The 24,487-nt window shown below is 44.4% G+C and overlaps 1 protein-coding gene across 2 annotated transcripts in view; it reads right to left on the reverse strand.

Moving 5' to 3' along the window:
* PRKCB (protein kinase C beta) overlaps nucleotides 1–24,487 on the reverse strand; it is a 385,488-nt gene that overhangs the window by 228,049 nt on the left and 132,952 nt on the right. For both annotated transcript variants that reach the window (XM_003261670.3, XM_004087390.3), the window contains exon 3: nucleotides 3,336–3,418. In XM_003261670.3, coding sequence (XP_003261718.1) covers nucleotides 3,336–3,418 — 83 coding nt within the window. The remainder of the gene's footprint in view (nucleotides 1–3,335; nucleotides 3,419–24,487) is intronic.

Genomic DNA, 24,487 nt, shown 5'->3' on the forward strand with positions numbered 1-24,487 from the left:
CACCACAGCAGCATATACCCAGGCCTGGCCAATCAGCATAACCCATTCTTCTGGCAATATGTGATTTGTGGTCTAATGAGACTTTAGCTCTTGTTACTGCCCTGCAGCACTGATAAGATATAAGATTAAAGGTGTTGCAGCCACCATGCTCACATAGGAGACAAGCCTTCCTGAAAATAAAGTCAACACAGACAAAGGCTAAGCCAAGAAAGGGAGAAACAGGTTCTTGAGGACATTATTTAGAACTTTGATTCACTGTGCCTGAAGCCAGGTCAACCCTTAGGCCTTTTCAATTTCAAGGACCAAAAATTTTCCTTTTCATATAAGTCAGTTTGAGCTGAGTTTCTGTCTTAGGCAACAGAAACATTCAGTAGATAGATAGAAGATGGGAAACATCATCTTCCCGGCTGCAAGTTGAGTATCAAGTTTCAATCTGCATGAACACTCAGAGCTGCATACTGAGTAGGGCAGTCTCCCCAAACTCCCCTGCCTGTTTTGCTAGGGAGGAGAGAAGAAATTGCACTACAAGGGCTAGAGCATAGGATCTGAGAGAACATGACAAACAGTCTCAAACTTTGTCTCTGCAAACAGATTTTCAAGGACTTTGGTTGTTCCATGTTTCTTGGAGTTCTTAACCTCAATTACCACATTTTCCAAGCAAAGAATATTCAACATATGCTCTAGCATCTTTGTGTTGCTATGGCAACAGATATGCCCCCCCCCCCCAAACTCCCACCCCAGTTTGCAGCAAATTGGCAGATGACCATTTGCAGAAGACCAGCAGGAGCTAAAGAAATTCAATGACAGAAGATAGTCACTACTCACTTTGGGCAAGCTGTCAGCTGTCAAGTCTAAGTGGGTAACAGGACCAGTAATGGAGACAAAGCCAATGGGAGAAATTTCAAGCAGGGGAATCAAAGCAGAAACAAAGTAAGAGAACTAGAGGTGATGGCTGCATTGGGGTATGCCGAATGCAGTTCATTATTGGGCAGTGAAAGACTGTGCATGGTGGAAGCCTTCTCTAGGACAGTTTCAGCTGCATGTAAAAGAATGCTCCCAGGGTCAGGCATGGTGACTCACGCCTGTAATTCTAGCACTTTGGGAGGCCGAGGTAGGAGGAGGGCTTCAGCCCAGGAATTCAAGACCAGCCTGGGCAGCATAGGGAAAACCTATCTTTACAAAGAAATAAAAAATTAGCCAGCCAGGTGTGGTGGCATGCACTTGTAGACACAGCTACTTGGGAGGCAGAGGTGGGAGGGTTGCTTGAGCCAGGAAGGTTAAGCTGCAGTGAGTGAGACATGATCGTGCCATCACACTCCGGCCTGGGCAACAGAGCAAGATTCTGTCTCAAAAGAGAAAAAAAGCAAAAATAAAAAAGAAGGCTTCAAACAGTAAGACTTTGTTCAAAAACAAAGAAAAAGAAAAAAACCTTTTTCTTTTTTTTTTTTTTTGAGACAGAGTCTTGCTCTGTTGCCCAGGCTGCAGTGCAGTGGTGCGATCTCCGCTCACTGCAAGCTCCGCCTCCCAGGTTCACGCCGTTCTTCTGCCTCAGCCTCCCGAGTAGCTAGGACTACAGGCACCTGTCACCGCATCCAGCTAATTTTTTGTATTTTTAGTAGAGACAGGGTTTCATGATGTTAGCCAGGATGGTCTCAATCTCCTGACCTCATGATCTGTCAGCCTCGGCCTCCCAAAGTGCTGGGATTACAGGCATGAGCCACCGTGCCCAGCCAAAAAAAAAGCTTGTTATCCCATCTATCCAGCTTGGGGATAAAAGGACTGTGAGTGGTCTCAACAGCTCATCAGCATCATCATGGACCCACGGTTTTTTTAAGGTTTCCACTCTGCCATGATCAGGATGTCGGCAATGTGTCCCTCATTGACCCAAAAGGGTTGCCACAAATCCAAGCATTATATCCTTGCACAAAAATGCCCAAGAGGACAAGGGAAGGGGTGTCTCTCTCTTATCAGAAAGGAAAAATCTTTCCTAGACTCCTTCCCAGGTCTTCCTCTCAGTTCCCATTAGCAGGATTGGGTCACATCCTCATTCAGCAGCTACAAGAGAGCCAGGGAAAGCAAGTATCAGGCATTTTTAGCTTCCAGCATGAGAGGTAGCCTCTGCCAGAATGATGAAGGCTGTGAATGGCTGCTGGGCAGGCCAATAAACAATGTACCCTAAACTTTAAACACATTTGTACCAAAACTTTTGCCATATCCTTATATCACCCATACTGTCATTCACTTAATATTGTCCTCAAATCAATTTATCTTTTGTTTAACCTAAATACCTTTACTTAGGTAGGAAATTCTATATCCTTATCACAAATGCAAAACCACTACTAGATACGTTTTTCCCAATCCACATTAAAATCAATTTATAATGATTCAAACAAAAATTTTGTGCACATTTTACCTACAAGCATCTCTTGTCCCACTAGCAGCAGTCATACTTTGAGATTCATGGTAGCAGGATAAATTCATTTCCTCCTCATTCCTGGGCCCTGATATTAAGAACACCCTAACAAGCAGGGTGCACTGGCTCACGCCTGGAATCCCAACACTTTGGGAGGCCAAGGCAGGAGGATTGCTTGAGCCCAGGAATTTGAGACCAGCCTGGGCAACACGGAGAGACTTTGTCTCTTAAATAATAATAATAGGCCGGGCACGGTGACTCACACCTGTAATCCCAGCACTTTGGGAGGCCGAGGCGGGCGGATCACCAGGTCAGGAGATCGAGACCATCCTGGCTAACAAGGTGAAACTCCGTCTCTACTAAAAATACAAAACAAAAAATTAGCCGGGCATAGTGGCAGGTGCCTGTAGTCCCAGCTCCTTGGGAGGCTGAGGCAGGAGAATGGCATCAACCCAGGAGGCGGAGCTTGCAGTGAGCTGAGATTGCTCCACTGCACTCCAGCCTGGGCAACAGAGCAAGACTCCATCTCAAAAAATAATAATAATAATAATAAAAGAAAGAACACCCTAACAAAGTGCCATAACGTGCACTGCAAAGTACCACCGAAACTACCTTTTTGCAGCCACACTACCAAGTAGGCCCCTGCCTATCACCCTCCATGCTCCAGCTTTCAAAGTGAAGACATTAGCAAAATCACAGTAGACAAACTAGCTGGTTCCCTATCCAGCCACACCCCCTCTCAAAATGTTTTGTTTCATTTTGTTTTCCACTAAAAGGAAAACTGTCTCAAAAGCTATAGGGACCACCACATGCCTTAGAGTGAGATCTTCCGCACTTACTCGTCTAAGCATGCTCACTCACATTTAATCACAAGGCAGCATTGACTGTGGACAGAGAAAAGTGATCGATGCCCATTACTTACATCAGAGGCTGGACCCTTGTCAGCGCCAGGGCAGGAGAATGTGACAAATTCATGGCACCGCTTGTGCACCACAAAGCAGCAAACTGCAAAAGAGAAAATCAGGGTGGGAGGAAGGGAAGAAGGAAAGCGGAGAGGAGGAAGAGAGAGAAAGGGAGGAAGAGATCATTAAACTTGAACTTTACCAACAAGTAAAGCTTTTATGCCAAAATAAACAATACTGTCAGCTTCTGCAGCTTGTCCTTTGCTGAAGTCAAACTCTTGGGAACATAGATGCTTCATCTTGCATAGGAGTTAAACTTCTAAAGTTAGCTAGGGTTAGAAAGATTCCATATGCTCAAAATTACACTCCCTTGAAGATCCCTTAAAGTGCCTTGTCTTCTATTGATTTTGGAACAGAATGTTGTTTCTTGGATCAGGTGCCAGATGAAGTAGTTGGCTTGTGTTTAGGTGCATAACGCATAAGAAATATGTATCTTTAAATCCTAGAGTCACACTTAAGAGAGGTGTTCATATGATGAGAGTCATGCGGAAACAGAGGGAACAGGATGGTGGACTCATGCCCCATCTCACCAAAAGCAATGTCAATCTAATAGAAGAGTGGGAAAAATAGGCAGCAACATTTACATTGTCACTTTAGTAGTTTGCAAGCAAATAAATATATACACATATTTGAATTGGTGTGAATTTAATGCATCTATGGTATGGCTCCCCTATTTGGAGGTTACATCCCTCTGGGGGAGGTATAATGAAAGAATGTATACAAAATAAAACTTTTTTGTTGTTGTTGTTGTTGTTCAAATCATCTTTTACAGTCTTGGTGTTCAAATCTTGTTTTACAACCTCTAGACTGTGGGTTTCTGGAGGATGGGTGCCATGCTTCAGGGACCAGCTCAGAGCCTTTCTAAAGCGCATGCTTAGTAAATGAAAATAGAACAGAAAACCTCAAGGCCATCCCTAGTGACACAATGAGTCTAGGTGACAATCATCTATGGTTGCTAAGGTCACAAAAAGACACCACTTGCCTACAGAGGAAAGCTCACTTCACTACCTATGAAGTACACTTGTCAAATAATCAGACGTGATTGGTTCAAGTCTCTTGATGCAACTGCAGATTTACAGAAAATACAAGTGACAGAGGAACATATTAAATGACACCACAGGGATGCGATCAGCAAACACTACCCCCCCAACCCCACCCAAATACCCGGAATGTAGAAAACTACAAGGCAACCAATATGGTATCTTCAACAAATAAACTACAAGAGAGGACTGTAAGCGGGGAGAAAATAAGACGAGAAACGTATATTTTCGAAGGAATTTAAGAAACATTATCAACTAAATATTTTTTTATTTTACTTTAAGTTCTGGGATACACGTGCAGAACGTTCAGGTTTGTTACACAGGTATACATGTGCCATGTTGGTTTGCTGCATCTATCAACCTATATCAACTAAATTTAACATGTGGACCTTGTTTGGATTCTAATTGGAAAAAACCAATAGTTTAAAAAATTATAAGGCAATCAGGGAAATGGATATACTCACTTTCTGATGACATTAGGGAATTATTGTTACTGATATTAGGGAATTAAAAATATTTGGTGTGATAATGGTCTTGTTTTTTTTTTTGGTTATAGAATCCTTATCTTTGAGGATACATTAAAATCTTTATGGATAAAATAATTTAAAATAATTCAGTATGCCAAGGTGGGGATAGAAAGGGGAGGATTACAGATGAAAAAGAAATTGATCATGATGGGTCATTACTGAACTGGGTGATGCACACATGAGGATGCATTATACTAATCTGTTACTTTTATATATGTTTAATTTTTTCCACAATATAAAAAGTTTTCAACAGAGGAAGAGATAGAGAAGTAGAGAAAAGCGAAGTCATAAGAAATGGGAGTTGCAGGAGGGTTACAAGATTAAAATGTGCTGAGTCTTATATTCCTCAAAAGATTATAGATATTGAGAAATTGCATATAGGACATTGTAAGTTTAAATATACGTGTTAACAATTAAAGATTAAAAATAAGTATAGAAACCGGGTGTGGTGGCTCACATCTGTAATCCCAGCACTTTGGGATGCCAAGGCAGGAGGATCACTTGAGCCCAGGAGTTTGAGACCAACCTGCGCAACATAGTGAGACCCCATCTCTACAAAAAATAAAAGATTAGCCAGACATGGCGGTGCATGCCTGCAGTCCAGCTACTCCGGAGGCTGAGGTGGGAGGATCGCTTGAGCCCAGGAAGTTGGGGCTGCAGTGAGCCATGACTGCACCACTGCACTCCAGCCTGGGTGACATAATGAGACCCTGTTTCAAAAATAAATAAATAAATACATAAAAATATAAAAACTACTATGTATTCCTTTTAAACTACTAAAAGGGAAAACTGGACAAAGAAAGACAGTCCATGTACACTTCAAACAGCCTTCTTCATGCTCCAAAGTCATATAAATATTACTCTTTGGAGTTTTTTTTGTACTTTTATATGGCATCATTTCCACTTTAAACTGTTTGATCCGTGTGTAATTTCTTGGAATCTGATGTGAAATGGGAATCCAATTTGCCATTTTTTTCCAAAGAGGTAACCAATTGTCCCAGCATCCTTTATTGAATAATTCATCCCTTCCCCACTGATTTCAAATGCCAACTTTATTATATGTTTAATAATTATATATACTGGGGTCTGTCTTTGGGCCTTCTGTTCTGTGCCACTGATCTGTCTTCTAGTATAGCAATATGGGCTTTAATTATAGTAGCTCTGTAATATGTTATATCTTGGCAGGGCAAGTCCTCCCGCATTATCCTTATTTTCAACATTTTCTTGGCTATCACTGCACATTTATTCTTCCAAGTAAACTTTAGAATCAGTTTATCAAGATTTTAAAAATACCAATGGAATTTTTATTGGGATTGTATTCAGTCAACCCCCAGCCTCCAAAAAATGATTGGGACTTTGATTGAAATTGTGTTAAATTTAGAAATTAAATTCAAGATAATTGATGCCTTGACAACAATGAGTCTTTCCATCAGGAAATGATTGTCCCCTTGTTGAACTCTTATTTTCTCCATATAAGTCCTACACATTTTCCCTTTAGCATCATCTAAGGGATTCTTTTGTATGCTCTTGTAAATTTGACATGTCTTCATTTTGTTCCCCAACTGGTCATTGTTTAAAAATAGGAAAGCAAACAGCTGTGCGCAGTGGTTCACGCCTGTAATCCCGGCACTTTGGGAGGCTGAGGCAGGCAGATCACTTGAGGCCAGGAGTTTGAGACCAGCGTGGCCAACATGGTGAAACCCCGTCTCTACTAAAAATACAAAAATTAGCTGGGCGTGGTGGTAGGTGCCTGTAGTAGTCCCAGCTACTCAGAAGGCTGAGGCAGGAGATTGCTTGAACCCAGGAGGCGGAGTTTGAAGTGAGTCAATATCACACCACTGCACTCCAGCCTGGGCAACAGAGCGAGACTCCATCTCAAAACACAAAATAAACAAACAAACAAAAACAATAGGAAAGCAATAGATTGTTAGCATATTTATTTTAAAGCATTTTTTAAAAAACTCAAATAGCTTTTGTGGAGTTTTAGTTGCTTCCTTTGAGTTTTCCAGATAGAAAACCATATTACCCCAAATAATGTTTTTATTATTCTCTCTTTTCCCCTTGTCATAGTTCCATGTTTACCTTTCCCTTTTACTCAACATGAAAGTAAAGGGAGGACAGCATAGTCTCGCCCCATCCCCGAGCTTTCCCCAGCTTCACCTCCCTCTCCCTCTCTACACTTCAACCACAGAGGAAAGTTTTCCACCTCTACTCAAACTAACTTTTGGAATTTATATTTTCCTTGGAAATTATCCACAGTGTTCTTCTCAACATGTTTAAACTGTAGCATCTTATCTGGGATAATATTACACCTTTTCTCTTTCTTTCTTTCTTCATATTGCATTGTTGGTAGTCTCTCATTTTTTTCCAGAAGGTTGTGTTCTTTCTTGTCTATTTTTATCATTCTATCATGTTAAAGAAGCAGATTATGATTATATTTATCAACTCTACCTGGTTTTATTCTACTTTATTAATTGCTACTTTAACTTTTTTTGTTCGTGTGTCTGCGATTGTATTGCTTACCTGTATTTGTATTACTTATTGGTTGGGAATGTGAATTCTGGAGTCTGATGACCAGGTGTACATCCTGTGTCTATCATTTGCAAACTCTAAGACTAGGTACACTACCTCATCTTCCTATACTTCAGTTTCCTCTCTGGAAAATGACAGCGACAACAGGACCCATATCACAGTGGTGTTAGTCAGAACTAAATGAGTTATTCCACACTCAGAACCACGCCAACCATATCATGACTATTCTACAAATGTCAGCTAATATTATCCACTGTTCTTTTTTAAGCTTCTTGAATTGACTGCTCAATTAATTTATTCCCATTCCTCTTCATTAAAGATTTAAAGATGTTATGGCTGAAAACCTTTCTTTTAAGTACAGTTTTGACTGCATCCTATGTTTTATGTTTAGTCCCATCATCGTATCAAGTTTCTAAGTGGTCTATTAGTACAGTTTTAATTTATTCTTTGACCCAGAAATATTTAGGAAAGTACTTTCTCCCATTTTCAAGTAGTTGTTTTATTCTACAACCTTTCTTTCAAACATCCAAAATATCAGTTATTCTCTACAAAAAATACAAAAATTAGCCAGGTATGGTGGTGGGCCCCTGTAATCCCAGCTACCCAGGAGACCGAGGCAGGAGAATCACTGGAACCAGAGAGGTGGAGGCTGCAGTGAGCCAAGATCGCGCCACTGCACTCCAGTCTAAGCGACAGAGCGAGACTCTGTCTCAAAAAAAAGAAAAAAACTGTTATTATCTTATTCATCTTTATCCCCTTTGGAGACAGAAGGGGATAAAGATAGCTCATCTCTAGTCTCCTAGTGTCTACCACAATTCCTGGTACATAATTGATATTCAGTAAATAAATATTTGGTGAATGAATGAACCAAAAAATGAATATTATCAGTCATAGAAAAAGGAGAAAACATAACCAACTTCATGGTAGATGTAGCTCCTGGCTGATCCCCCGACATTCCACCAGCCTCGATATTTGTCAATCCAACCATTGACAAGGTCACTTTAGGTAGCCTTCCAATTACCTACAGAAATGAATAGTCCATCCCCACTGAGGCAGAATCAATAGGCCAAGTGAACCCCAGCATGATGTGCAGAGAAGCTGAGAGCAGACTTTGAAAAGCCTGATGAGCTTCTGGTGCAGGTAATTCCTTTACACAGTGTGTTTCTGAAAAGTTGTGCAAATCAAATTTCCCATTAACTGAAACACTTTGAAGAAAATAGTAGGGCTTCCTATTTAAAGAAATCAAATCCTTTTATGACACAAATAAACACCCCCTCATTTCTATTTGGCAAATTCAGAGTAAGACCAGTTTTTGTTTTTTGTTTTTTAAGAAGAGGCAACATTTACTGAGCTGCTGAAAAAAATGTACTAGACCCTACTTTCAAACAGGTACTCAGTTAAGAGCCCAGAATCTCCAGATGCTTCACAATTTATTCAATAACTCCTTGCTCTACAAAGGTTGAAAGCCTGCAGCCCTCTGACCCGTCTATAGCAAGTCTTTACTAGAACTACACAATGGGGTCTGAAACTCAAATGCCTAGGGGCCAGATGAGCAATGAAAATGTCTGATGGCCAGGTAGGGGACTGCACGCATGGCCTGTTTAAAAGGGGAAATTGCTACTCAGCTCCAGCAGAGAATGAAAAAGATGTCTCAGGCTCTATCCACCTCCCACCCTCCCTTATTACAGGCAAGATCAGAAAGGCCACCTGCAGCCGAGTGCAGTGGCTCACACCTATAACCAAAGCACTTTGGGAGGTCGAGGCAGGAGGATTGCTTGAGCCCAGGAGTTCAAGACCATCCTGGGCAACATGGCAAGACTCCATCTCTAAAAAATTAAAAAAATTAGCCAGGCATGGTGGTGTGCACCTGTGGTCCCAGCTACTTGGGAAACTGAGGTGGGGGGAATTTCTTGAACCTGGGAGGCTGGGAAATCAAGACTGCAGTGAGCTGTGTTAGCACCACTGTGCTCCAGCCTGGGCAACAGAGTGAGACCCTGACTCCAGAAAAAAAAGAAAAGAGAAGAGAAGGGGAAGGGAAGGGGAAGGGGAGGGGAAGGGGAAGGGAAAGGGAAAGGGAAAGGGAAGGGAAAGAGAATGGCAAGGGAAGGGAGAGGGAAGGGAGGGGAAAAGGAAGGGAGGGGAAAGGGAAGGGAGAGGGAAGGGAAAGGGAAGGAAAAGGAAAGGGAAGGGGAAGGGAAGGGGAAGGGGAAGGGAAGGGGAAGAGAAGGGGAAGAGAAAGGGAAAAAAGGGAAAAAAGGGAAGGGAAAGGGAATGGGAAGGGGAGGGAAAGGGAAGGAAAAGGGAAAGGGAAAGGGAAGGGAAGGGGAAGGGAAAGGGAAGGGGAGGGGAAGGGGAAGGGAAGCGGAAGGGGAAGGGGAGGGGAAGGGAAGGGGAAGGGAAGGGAAGGGGAAGGGAAGGGAAGGGAAGGGAAGGGAAGGGAAGGGAAGGGGAAGGAGAAGGGGAAGGGAAAGGGAAGGGAAGGGAAGGGAAGGGAAGGGAAGGGAAGGGAAGGGAAGGGGAAGGGAAGGGAAGGGAAAGGGAAGGGAAGGGAAGGGAAGGGGAAGGGAAGGGGAAGGGGAAGGGAAGGGAAGGGGAAGGGAAGGGGAAGGGAAGGGAAGGGGAAGGGAAGGGAAGGGGAAGGGAAGGGGAAGGGGAAGGGAAGGGGAAGGGGAAGGGAAGGGGAAGGGGAAGGGAAGGGGAAGGGGAAGGGGAAGGGAAGGGGAAGGGGAAGGGAAGGGGAAGGGGAAGGAAGGGGAAGGGAAGGGAAGGGGAAGGGAAAGGGAAGGGAAGGGAAAAGGAAGGGAAGGGGAAGGGGAAGGGAAGGGGAAGGGAAGGGGAAGGGGAAGGGAAGGGGAAGGGAAGGAGAAGGGGAAGGAAAGGGAAAGAGAAAGTGAAAGGGGAAGGGAAGGGGAAGGGAAGGGAAGGGGAAGGGAAGGAGAAGGGAAGGGAAAGGGAAAGGGAAAGGGAAAGGGAAAGGGGAAGGGAAGGGGAAGGGAAGGGGAAGGTGAAGGGAATGGGAAAGGGAAAGGGAAGGGGAGGGGGGGAGGGGAGGGGAGGGAAGGGAAGGGAAGGGAAGGGAAAGGGAATGGGAAGGAAAAGGAAAGGAAAGGAAAGGAAAGGAAAGGAAACAAGAAAGGCCACCTGCCAGCTCTGTAGGCAGAATAATGTTCCCACCCCCGACCCCTGACCACCTGACACCACCACCAGATATCCGAGTCCTAATCCTGGGACCTGTGAATATATTACTTACACAACAAATTCGATTTTGCAGATGGGATTAAATTAAGGATCTTGAGAAAGGGGGTTATACTAGATTATCTGGATGAGCCCAGTGTGATCACAGGGGTCCTTATAGGAGGGAGGGAAGAGACTCAGAGTCAGAGGATGAGACATGATGATGGAAGCAGAGGTTGGAGTCATGCCATTTCTGCAACGGAACGCAAGCCAAGGAATGTGGGTGGCCTCTAGAAAAGATAAGAAACAGATTGTCCCCTAGAGCCTCCAGAAGGAAGGCAGCCCTGCTGACACCTCGATTTCAGCCCCAGAAGACCCGCTGTTCAGAATGTTGATATCTAGAAGTATAAGATAATAAATGTGTGCCACTTTAGGCCAGGAAATTTGTGGTAATTTGTTACAGCAGCAATAAGAAACACTAGATCAGCAAGGATAAGAAATGCCTGGTTAATCCCAGATGGAAGGAGTAGACCGTAGCCAAAATCTCGGGTGACAGGGGCCCTCTCGGATGTTTCTGCCCCAGGAAAGGCACTGAGATCTCAACTCTGCTTCACACTGCACTTTACCCCTAACTCCCAAATTTTAGTGGTTTACTCTAACTACTAAAATTTACTCATTGCATTCCAAAGAGGACTAAATTAAATCATATCTCTCTCTCTCTCTCTCTCTCTCTCTCTCTATATATATATATATATATATATATATATATATATATCTGTGTAGAATCGATTCCCCTCTTGTACACAATTCTTACTGGGGTCTATAGTGGAAAACATTCTCAGGAAGCAATCTTTGCCCTTAAATCCATGTCAATCTGGGACAGAAATTCTAGCACTAGTTGCAGATATCTGTGGTGGGAGAAGAAATGAGAAGCCCATCATCTATCAGGAATTACAGGCTAAGTTTCTGGAAGCAGGTGGACCTTGGTTTGAATGCTCATTTTACCACCTATAAGCTGAAGGACATTAGCTCAGTGTCTCCACCTCTCTGAGCCTTATTTTATAATAGTACCTACTTATATAAGGTGGTTGTGCAGCCCAAATAATATAACACATGCAAACTGCTTGGTGGAAAAGGGCATTTGAATTGGAGCCACTGGCATGCAGACTTTGCTCTACAGCTGCTGGGAGAACCACTCTTTCCTCCTAGGTCAAAGCTGACCCACAGGCTTATCCGCATTAAACTCTGCCAAGTGCCCAAGATGAAGTGGGGTTCCCCCAGGCAATTTCCTAAACTGTTTCCATGATCAAAGACAGAAAGTTCTGGTCACCATTTCTGCCCAGTGGCTGGTCTCACTAGCACTAAGAAGAGTGACTCATAGGGTCATGCTGTTGAGTTAGCAAAGGGCTTTCATATCCGTGCTTAAACTGAGCCTCATCACGGTCTTCTGAAGAAGGTGCTATGATTCTCATTATATCTTTTATAGAGACAAAATCTTGCTCTGTCACCCAGGCTGGAGTGCAATGGTGCAATCACAGCTCACTGCAGCCGCAAACTCCTGGGCTCAAGTGAACTTCTGGCCTCAGCCTCCTGAGTAGATGGGACTACAGGCATGCATCACCATACCTGGATAATTTTTTAAGTTTTTTCTAGAGACGGGTTCTCACTATGTTGCCCAGGCTGGTCTCAAACTCCTGACCTCAAGCAATCCTCCTGCCTTGGGTCCTCATTATATTAACAGGGACACCGATGCTCAGAGAGAAGTGATTTGCCCAAGGTTGTTCAGCTAGTTCGTGTTAACACTTGTATTTGAAACCAGTTTGTCTTCCTCTAGAGCCCACACTCTCAACTCACACAGTGCAGTTACATGTGTGTTTGTCATTCATCTCACTGTTCCAGGAGAAAGCCTCCCCCACTTTCCTCACCCCCGCCATTCAGTCAGTTGCTAAATCCCACTGATTCTTCCTTCGCAACACCTTTTATGCCATATCTTCCTGTACATTCCCCCCTGACTCCCACAGCCTGTGATTCCCCCACAGGCATGGAATTTTACAATAAAGCCTTAACTGGTGTCCACAGAGATTGCAGTCAGCTTGATATCTCATCCCTATGAGCCCAAGTTTCCATAAACACAAAGGATCTAAGTCCACCGATGGCACATGAGTGCTACAAAATCTAAATGAGATGTCACGTGTGAATGCACAGCACCAGGGGACGGCACAAGGTATATTCTCAGTGAAGGTTCATTTATTTCCTTCCAGGATGGAGGGATTCGTGGTAAAAGCTCTGCAGGTGAGCTGCCTCGATTCTACACCGTGTGCCACTGTTGATTAGCTGCGTGACCTTGAATATGCCCATTGTCTTTGCTGTGTCTCATTTTCTAGGCTATAAAATGGGGACAATGATAGTACTTTCCTCATAGAGTTGTTATGAGGAATAAGTGAGTTATCTTAGCACAGTGTGTGGACACAGGAAGTGCCTAATAGATGCTAAGAAGTGTCAGTATTATCCCTACCTACTTCTGCTCACCCCGTGTGGCCTGTACATGCCTGGAAAAAAATCACCTTCTGAAGATTCAGCTTTGATATTATTTCCCTGCTCCAACACATCCACTGCTATTGCCTACATCGGCAGTGCCCAGTGTGGGAGCTACCAGTCATATGGAGCTATGTGAAAGTAAATTAATTAAATAAAATCTAAAATGCCAGTAAAAATCTTCATTCATGCCAGCTACTTTTCAAGTGCTTGATGCCACATGCGTCTGGAGACAACATCATTGGATAGTACAGATGTAAGAAATTTCCAGCACCATAGAAAGTCTTATTGGACAGCAGTAGCCTAAAGGTTAAAGTTCAAAATGCTTAGCCTGGCATCCACCCACAGTATACCCCACCATCTAACTTGACTCTCATCTCTTGTCACTCCACTGCCCCACACTCCGGCCAGGCGGCATAACCGTCCATTTCCATGATGTATTTTACACATTCCCTATTGTGCACATCTTTTCCACAAACAAATCAATACCCACAGCCCATCCCATGCAATCCACAAATGAAACTTAAAGCAGAGGAGCTTGGTTTTCCAGCCAGCAGATGGAGGGCCAGATTGGAATAGAAATGGCACGTTCCACAGGACACTTCAGCTCAGTATCCCTGCAGGACAGATGACAGTTCACTCATCCTACCTACCTTAACACAGGGATGACAAACGCAAATGCCTGCAGAGGCTAGGCCTGTGACTGAGTGATGCAAGGCTGGTGTGACACAGAAGGGAAGGGATACGGGGGGACTGGGCTGAACTGAAGGGCATATGCCCTTCCAAGGGACACTCAGCTCTAGCCAATAGTGGCCCTGGGTTCACTGGTCCAGAGTCATGAAATAGGATTTTTTTAAAAAGCTCTGTACAGGCCATCCAAATACATCTAAGGGCTGCCAGTTTATAAGCTCTCTTAGCTCGTCATTTGGCCTCAAATATTTCCAGCTTGGTTGTATGAATTTCTGTGTTAAAATATCCCCAATCTTAGAATGGAGATAAGACCACCAATTTCACATATGGTTGTGAAGGTGAGATCAGATTCACGTGCCTACCACGTGCCTGGCTTATACCTAATTCTTACTAAAAATGTGAATGAATGAATGAACGAATGAATGAATGAATGAATGAGCTCTTCTGGTCTCTCCCACACTCAGAAACCACTCATTGCAGCTGAGTAGAGGAGGGCAAGCAGAGACCACAAGCAGGGAGATGGTTTGTGTGAACCTGTGGGCAGCCGGCCCCAACACAGACAAGCTAGAGTTCAGGGGTCATCTTACAGCCCTGTCTGGCCAGCTTTCAGTACACAGTGAGCATTTATGCTTGTGGCTTCAAAATTCCAACATTACAAACGAGTATACAGTTGAGAATCACCGCTGTACTTCATCACTGGAGAGAACCGTTCTTTCCAGTCTCCTGTGTATCCTTCTAGAGACGTTCTCTGTATGTGCGACCACACGTGTGAGGCTATCTGTAGGTATGGACTGAGATATTCCCTACTTCATTTTTCTTTTTTTATCTAGGTCCCTGCTGTTTTGCCCATATACAATTCTACAGCACTACTTCTCAGTCCTAGCTCCCCAGGAGTCACCCAGGGAGCTTTTAAAATGAAAAGTGCTCAGGTCCCACTCCCAGAGATTCTGATTTAATGGGGCTGTGAGGGGAGGGAGGTGGGCAGGCATCAGTACATTTAAAAAGCTCCTGGGTGATTCGAACGTGCTTGGGAGAGCTGAACACTGCTACTCTGAACGCACCTCCACCACCTGCTTTTCTCCACACTAACACATCTGGGAGGGTCTGTTCCATCTCCATATGTAGAGAATGACCCCATTCTGTTTGCACAACTGCATCTGTTCCATCGTATAGAGGGCCTTCCTCTAATTTGCCCAGTCTTATGGGAAACTCTTAAAGTTCTGATGGTGATTATTTCTTCCTGGAAGAGGGGAGGAAGAGATAGCAAACTTCATTTGCTTATTCACAGCCCAGCACTAAAAAGGAAAAACAAAAGAAAGAGCAATAACTTTGCAGTGGTCAGCAACTGCGGGAAAAGACTATTTTCCTTTATAATGTTACCAAATTTATTTAACTAAGCAAGATAAAACAGTTGAGCCAACATGAGGAAAAGAACAGGCCTGAGAAGTAAATAAATCCACCAGAAGAAAGCTGCCCCTACCCTTCCCTCTGCAGTAACAACCCTGGGAGAGCCAGACCCTGAGCAGAACACCTGCTGGGGACATCCTTCCTGTTTGGGTGGCACGTGGAGACTGTCCTTGACCCCATGACTTCCCGCTTTTGATCAGGCCCCCAAAGATGCAGAGAGCAGGACACAATGCCATGGTCTAAGGGGATGACACGTCAACATCTCTTCACTCACCAGCCATATCCAGCCCTAGATTGCTCAGACCAGCAGCAGGCCTAACCCCAAAACCAAGTGTGGTGGCAAGTCTTGTTTCTGCCTGACAGCACCCTTCCTCCATGCTTCTCCTGTGGGGAATCGCTCTTCACTGTCTCACTGATTGTGTAGGCCAGCTAAGGCGGCCCTCATCCTCTGGCTCTAAGGGTGGACATGGGACCTGGGCCACAGTGGGGATTCAGGCATGGGCTGTGACTCAGGACACCCAAAGAGAATCAGCTTCAGGACTTTTGCTGGAATTATTAGGAAAGAGGGTTTATTTTCCAGCAGAGTTGTTAAACTGGTAGGGAATAAATTTGCATCTGCCATCCTTTTTGGGGGGGGCAGTTTTTGTGGGTTTTTTGAGACAGAATCTCACTCTGTCACCCAAGGTGGAGTGCAATGGTGCGATTATGGCTCACTGCAACCACGAACACCTGGATTCATGCAACTCCCACCTTAACATCCCTAGTAGCTACTAAAGGTGCACACCACTACACCTGAATTTTTATTTTCTTTTGTAGAGATGGGGTCTCACTAGGTTGACCAGGCTGGTTTCGAACTCCTGGCCTCAAGTGGTCCTCTTGCCTCAGCCTCCCAAAGTGCTGCATCTGCCATCTTTATCATCACCAAGGAAAAGTTTTTTTGAGAATGAAGTCAATACAGAGAAAAGCTGAGCCAAGAGATGCCCCATGACCATACTGGAGCACCTAAATCCAGCCAGACCTAAAGAACTCTCAACTTCTCTGTACAAGCCAATAAATGCCTCTTTTCCTAAACCAACTTTCTTTTTTGTCTCTTGTGACCAAAGGAGTCCTGACTAACAAGCCAAAGGTGAGAAGTTGAAGGGTGGGCCGTGGGGGCCCTTATTTATCTTGTGCTTCATACGTTCCTATAAGTAAGCCTTTTTTATTATTATTTAGGAGCTTGGTGTTACTAGCACTCAATTCCATCAGTCCATACTGGTGAATTCAGGAAAGCTGAGATACAGAGTTTCATCCCTCCCTTAATTCCTTTAGACATTGCAGAAGACATAATGCACCTAGGAGTTTCAGTGGGTGTTCACACGTGGGCGTGTGACTCAGGTCACCCAAAGAGAGTCAGCCAGGAACTATGAGGTTTGACAGGTCTACTGTGCCCTTGAGTGTCTGTTACTTGGGCATCTTCTCAGTAGGTGCCTTTAGGATAGGCACATCCACTTCACTGATGCAACAGCGATTTAGACCCTTTGCTGCTACTACCAGCATCTTTCCCTTGCTGCTAAAGCAGAGGCCACAGAGCCACAAGCTGCACCCTTTGTTGACATGACAAGGAGTGACAGCCACCAAATTGTGCCTCCTGAGGTGGCACAATTTCTGGGCTACCTTGAAGCCCAGAGACAAATGCATGTGAATCCCAGGCCCCCAACTCATTCTAAAATAGGCAAATGGAAAAAGCTTAATCCCCAGCCAGGAAAAACACTAGCAACAATTCTGCAAGGAGGAATGACTTGCTAAGTGAATACTGCAAAAATCACTGAATCATACACAGGACCATGGAGACTACAAAAAGTGTCTGTTGGCTTTGCCTGCCCAGCGTCCACTCCCGTTTCTCTGGTAGCTGGAATGTTGCTTTTGTTTGGGAAGCCATCCTTTCTCCACAGTATGCAGTCCTGGTGGGGCTGTCAATCAAGGAGCCCGGCTTTCCCCTTGCACCTGACTGAACCTCACAACATTGGGGAATCACACTGTTCTCCCTGGGATTTGATTATTGGGCAAAGAAATGCACGGACAGAAAACAGCTGGAGCTGATTCCTCCCGATGGTGTCACCCTGTGAAGGTCATCCATTAGCTCCTGCCACCCAGATCCCCAGAGCCACCCTGGGCCCTGTACTTTCTAAGGCCCGGCACTGCTCGTGTGCCAACCCATAATATTTCCAGTTTTTTTTCCTTTAGATAACTAGAGTTCATTTTTGTGCTTACAAATGTCAAAAGAACCTGAACCAATCCAGACACCTAATCTCACCCCAGATTGATGCAAATAAATTTTCCATGACATCCCCAAAGGATGGTCACCAAGCAGCTCCCTGCACTCTTCCATGACGAGGGGCTCTCTGCCTCCTAAGGACAGCTCTGACATTAGAGTTCTTCAACTGTGCAGAAGTCGGCCTGCCTCAGTCCTGATCCTGCCCTCTGTGGCCCCTTGCTCCTCTTGTTGGCTCCTCCTCCTGTTCTCCAGCCCTTCCCTATCCTAGAGGAAGTTCTCGAGGCTCTGTCCTAGGTGCTGATCTCTACCCTGTGGACTCTCTCTCACTGAGGCATCTTGTCAATCCAAGGGACTTCAGGAATTCTATTCCTGCTGGTCCCTCTCAGTCCTGTGCTCCTCCCTGAGCCCCACACCTCTCTGTCCACCTGTCTCCTCAGCACCACCATTCAGATGAGCAGAATATGCCCCAAGCCAAGTTCTCATTCTTCTGCCTCATTTCCCAGGATGTGCCTGCATCCCTCACCCTGGGACTCACTCTTCTCTCCTCCCTCACCACCACCACCACTCACTTCCAAACACTAATTCTGTTCAGTCTAGCCCCTAGTTATCACCCAAAACCAGCCACCTGCCCTGAGCAAATATATATATATATATATATGAGACCTCATACATCTGGTCTCTGACACTTGATTCTTGTTTAACTCCTATCATCCTTCAGATATCAGATTAAATATCATTTCCAGCTGGGCAGAGTGGCTTACGCCTGTAATTCCAGCACTTTGGGAGGCCAAGACAGGTGAATTGCTTGAGCCCAGGAGTTTGAGACCAGCCTGGGCAACACAGCAAAACCCCATGTCTGCAAAAGACACAAAACATTAGCGGGGCAAGGTGGTGCATGCCTGTACCCAGGTAGCTGGGGTGGGAGGATCACTTGAGCCCAGGAAGTCGAGGCTGCAGTGAGCCGTGATCATGCCAATGTACTCCAGCCTGGGCAACAGAGTGAGACCCTGTCTCAAAAAAAGAAAAAAACGTATTATTTTCTTGGGGATTAAATATCACTTCTGTCCTGACGTGCCACTCTAGGTTTAACATGCTCACTGTATGTTCCCATTTGACTTAATGTCTTCAAGCCACTTTATTATTTTAAACCATAAAGTAGGAATAAAAACAGTACCTACTCATAAAGTTGCTGGGATTAAATGTGACAACACATTAAAAACACTGAAAGAGGCGGGGCCCGGTGGCTCACGCCTGTAATCCCAGCACTTTGAGAGGCCGAGGCAGGTGAATCACCTGAGGTCAGGAGTTAGAAACCAGCCTGGCTAACATGGTGAAATCCCCATCTCTACTAAAAATACAGAAATTAGCCGGGCGTGGTGGCAGGCACTTGTAATCCCAGCTACTTGGGAGGCTGAGGTAGGAGAATTGCTTGAACCCAGGAGGTGGAGGTTGCAGTGAGCCAAGACTGTGCCACTGCACTCCAGCCTGGGCAACGGAGTGAGATTCTGTCTCAATAAAAATAAAAATTAAAAAGAAAAAAATCATTTCATTGGGGATTAAATATCACTTCCGTCCTGATCTGCCAGTCTAGGTTTAACATGCTCACTGTATGACCCGATTTGACTTAACATCTCCAAGCCACTTTATTATTTTCAACCATGAAATGAGAATTAAAAGAGTACCTACTCATAGAGTTGCTGGGATTAAATGTGACAACACATTAAAAACACTAAAAGAAAAAACTAAACCTTAACACCATAACAGGCACTAGTTCATCACAAATATTAGCTATTGCTATTGTTGTTGCAAATAATAAAAGTATCTTTCCCTCCCAGACTGTTAACTCCATTAAATCAGAAGAGCCATATGTTTTGTTCACTACTGTCTTCCTAATACTGACACATAACAGGAGCTCAGTATTTAATTGGCTGATTGGTTGTGATTTAAAGCTCACGACTGTAAACCATACTCTTCCTCACTTTTCTCCCCAATGTCTCCCCTTCACCAGGCTAAACATTTTCATTTCCTCCCAATACATTTTAGTTATACAAGACAAAACCTTCTCACCATCATGCTAGATGCCCTTAGGCAAGGTAAGCTCATAGCAAAAAGGCCTTCGTATAGGAGACTTTCCATTTGCTTTCTTTTTTATTTAAATAAGACAGTGAAGGGGAAAACCTCAGTACAGCAAAAAATTAAAAACTGAAAGGAAATAGATAAAATGTGGATGGTGGTGGTTGTCTCTAGTTAAAAGGACTTTCAGGCTTTCTTTTTCTTTTTACAAATTTGCATTCTCTGATATTTTAATATAATAAAGCAAATACAAATTTTCATATACCTGAACTTCATGAGGCATACTTTGATACAAGAAAATACAAATGTATTATACCCATGTACCACCAAAATTGAGATACAGAGCATGGGCATTACCTAAAAAGTTTCCCTATACATACCCCCAGCCTGTGGTAGACACTGATCCACTTTCTGTTACTATATAGATTAATGGCCTCGTACAGTATGCACTATTTTGTGTCTGCCTTCTTTCACTTAAAATAACGTTTTTGAGACTCACACATGCACGTGTCTGTATTAGCAGTTAGTTCATCTTTACTGCTGAATAATATTCCATATGATTATTCTAAAGTTTGCTTATCCATTCATCTACTGATCAATATTCTGGGTTTTTTTAAACAGTATCTGGTTATTATGAATAAAGCTGCTATGAACATTCATTTATAAGTCTTCATTTATTCATTCATTTTTTGTGTGGGCATACAATTTAATTCCTCTTGGATAAATACCTGGGAGTGGAATTGCTGTATCATACTGTAACTCTATGTTTAACTTAATAAGAAACTGTCATTGTTTTGCAAAGTGGTTGTACCATTTTTTTAAAGGAAAACAATCTAACACATTATCTTATAATATGTTTTGCATTCTAGATGTTCAATTAAAGACACTTAACTGTGGAAAACTGTTCTGCACCTAAAGCTAAAGGTATAGTCCCATGAAATGACGTAACAGGGGCGAGTAAGAGAGGAAACCCTGAGAGATGGGCAACCTCGCAGGGGCTAGCATTACAGAGCGGGGCCAGAGATGGACAGAGGGAGCTGCAGGTGGAAATACCCCAAACTCTCTCTCCTCCCACCCTCTCGTCTCTTGCTGCCATCTCCCTTTGGCTTAACTCAGACAAAAGTCAACCAGCAAGGGAGTCCAGGAGATACAGTCCACGGGGGTCTACCTCCTGGGACACAGAGCAGGACAAAGAAGGGAGGAGAATGCTGGTCCCAGAGGAGGGACCAAATGGAGAGGAACCATCACACCATCCGTCCTCAAAGGGGAGGAGAGAAGGAGCACATAGGAAACACTCCCAGAGGCCAACACTTGTAAACCAAACCCCAATATGAATCTCTGACGGCGATTACGATTGCCTGCTACACCTACAACATGTACTTCATCCACAGGGAATTTTTCTATTGACAATGGGTCAGTTTTGATTAGAGCTGATCCATGGAGATGGTGACAATGATGGTAACTACTGCCTCTGCTTCTAATAAAAATAATACTAAAACAGTAGTGAATGCTTCATTGCATATTTACTGTAACTCAAGCACATGCTAAGAATTTATAGAATTATCTCATGTATATGTAACCTTCACAACCACAGAAAGTACGTCTACTATAATCCCCCTACTCCATTTATGCGTGAGGAAAACTAAGCCAGAGGCCCAGAAAATCTGCCCATGGACTCTAGAGGTTGGTCAAGCCCTGACCACTACTCTGTACTGCCTCCCTCAGAGGAGAGTCCAATGACTCAGCCTTCAATCCAGCTCCAGCATTCACATCCTGTGTCGTTATGGATAAGCCACTCTGCACCTCAGTCACCTGTTTATGAAATGGCAGTGCTACCTGTTCATCCTCCCCTTGGGACTATTGTGACAATTTAACACAAGACAGGGTTTCTGCAAACATCTTTTGAGCCCCAGGGGCCCTGTAACACCACGACCTCTAAACCTCTCAACAACCCTGAAAGTGTGATCATGATTCCTTTTAAATAAAGCATTGGAAAGATTTAGCTACTCACTGAAGAAGAAGAGGGATTTGAACTCAGGTCTACCTGCATCCAAAGTCATATTCTGCCCTTCAAAGAAGAATGAGAAGGCTGAATGAAAGTAGAAAAGGTGAGGGTTTGGTGCCTTCACTCTTAGACCCACATTTTCGCACACAATTCGGTCTGGCTCCAGTATCTGCCTACACATCAGCACACAAAAGCCTGGAGCTCCCAAGTGGCACCAACCCATCCCACTCTGTCCTCAGGTGCTTCCCCCTGCAGAATCCTGTAGCTCAGAGCCCAGGTGGTGCTCTGGGACAACCGCCCACTCCACTGGCTGCATCCTCTTCCGCTCTTGCAGACTGTATGTACAAATGGGGTGAAGGAGTGTTACTACCCTTTGGTGCCTTCTTGGAGATGACATTAACCTTGGGCAACTCCACTGATTTCCCAAGAAATCCAGCAAGGTCCAAATACAAACACACAAGCTGCCTACAGTCTCTCAACTCAGCATTCTTGTCACGTTTTAATACCCTGTCATTCGAGCAACACTCATCCTCCATGCACTTTGAAATCTCTTTTGCTTTAGACGCTGCCAAAAGGTTTCAATTTTTCTGTACTGGCATTGACATGATGTAGAAAGGAACATGTGAGCCATGAGGGCTCAAAAATAGCCTGGAACTTTTCAAGGAAGGGGCCTGTAGTGGGATGACAGGCAAGCTATTCTGCATAACAAAGCACTCTGTCCCTGGAGTCAGGCACAAGCCCACCCTTCCCCACGTACACACACACACACCTATCAATCACTCCCTGAAATATCATATCTGTGGGAGGATGAGAAGATAATGGTATGATCAATGAAGCTCTCGAGAGGCCTGGTGGCATGGACTTCATCCACAGAGAATTTTTCTATTGACAATGGGTCAGTTTTGATTGGAGCTGATCCGTGGAGATGGTGACGATGATGATGATGATGATGATGATGATGATGATGACGATGATGACGGCAATTACAATAGCTAACATCTATTGATTGTCTACTATGTGTTAGATGCTGTGTTAAGCTCTTTACGTAGATTAACTCATTTTAATCCTCAGACCCCGATGAGGTAGAAACTACTAACATCCTCATTTTACAGATGAGAAAATAAGGCATGAAAAGTTAAGTAACTTGACTGTCAGTGGAAATCGGGACTGGAACCCAGCTCTCAATAGACTCCAATACAGACACATGCATGCGTGAGTCTCAAAAACATTATTTTAAGTGAAAGAAGGCAGACACAAAATAGTGTATACTGTACAAGGCCATTAATCTATAGTAACAGAAAGTAGATCAGTGTCTACCACACTGATAGACTACCACAGTGTCTACCTACTTGGTTCTAGGGTCTTTGCCCTTAGCCACCACACATTCACTTTAAACTCCCCATGGAAGATGCAACCATTCCCAGTGAGCCCCACTGCAGGGGAAGGAGGAGAATGTCTTTTTGGTTTTTGTTTTTGAGACAGGGTCTCACTCTGTCACCCAGGCTGGAGTGCATTGGTGCGATCTCAGCTCACTGCAACCTCCACCTCCCAGGTTCAAGCAATTTACTTGCCTCAGCCTCCTGAGTAGCTTGGATTACAGGCACCCACCACCACACCCAGCTAATTTTTGTATTTTTAGTAGAGATAGGGTCTTGCCATGATGGGCAGGCTGGTCTCGAACTCCTGGCTTCAAGAGATCTGCCCACCTGAGAATGTCTCTTGATACTGAAACTGAACCCCTTTCTCAGGACCTTTAGCTCCTAGAAATGTTTTGAAACTCACACTGAATCTCAGCATTTATGAGTACTTAATACTGACCAGGCCCTTCCCTTTGGGAGTACATGAGCCACCCAATAACCTTCCGAGGTCAGTTATCTCATTCTCCTCCACTTTCAAGGTAGGGAAGCTGAGAGTTGCTTGCTGCTTGTTCCTTGTTTCACCTCCCAGATCCATTTTTTTTTCTCTGATTCTGCTGTGAGCTGAGCCCCAAAAGGCTGACCCTTACAGATTTCATCATCTGGTCCTTCTGGTTTCCAGCTGGGTTCAGCCAGTGGGTGAGGCCAACAGGCAATGGGAGAGGTGAAGAGAAGCCAGGGTATTTGTTCCCCCTCTTCCTCCCTGCCTCGGTACTGCTATTTGGGAAGTGGTTCATCCCTCCAGGACCATGGTTCCTGCTGGCGATGCCTTCCTTTTTAGCCCCAGCTCTCAATAGACTCCAAACTATTCCCTCAGCTTGCTTCTTCCTCTTTAGAGACGGTAACGGCCTCCTGCTGTTGCAAGGCCCTAGGTGCTGCCACATTCCTTATTTGTAATCTTAACCTTGCCCATGTCTCCCTAAATAGTCCTTTCATGAAACTTTCTTCTTGCAGCCACCTGAATGGTTCTATTTCCTGCAGGGTCCTGACAACCTCGGGGTGGAGGAACTTGTCCACAGTCACACAAGTCAGTAAAGGGCAGATAGGGCAGGTAGGTTTGAACCTAGATTCCATCATCTCAAGCACGCTTCCTTCAGAGCAGAGGGCACCAACTCAAAGACCCACAAAGGCCAGGCCAGTAAGCATAACTGAGTCAGGCAAGTGGGTAAAGCACAACAGGGAGTGGTGGAGCTTGGGGAAAACCAGAGAGCATGCACCCCACTGAGAGGCAACCACATGTAAATTTAAACAAGCACTTCAAAGACACCATAAAAGGCCCAGCGCAGTGGCTCACGCCTATAATCCGAACACTTTGGAAGGCCACGGCAGGTGGACCTCACCTGAGGTCAGGAGTTCAAGGCCAGCCTGGCCAACATGGCAAAACCCTGTCTCAACTAAAAATACAAAAATTAGCTGGGCATGGTGGCAGGTGCCTGTAGTCCCAGCTACTCGGGAGG

This window comes from Nomascus leucogenys, chromosome 2 (assembly GCF_006542625.1).
Source record: "Nomascus leucogenys isolate Asia chromosome 2, Asia_NLE_v1, whole genome shotgun sequence".
Taxonomy (NCBI): Eukaryota; Metazoa; Chordata; class Mammalia; order Primates; family Hylobatidae; genus Nomascus; species Nomascus leucogenys.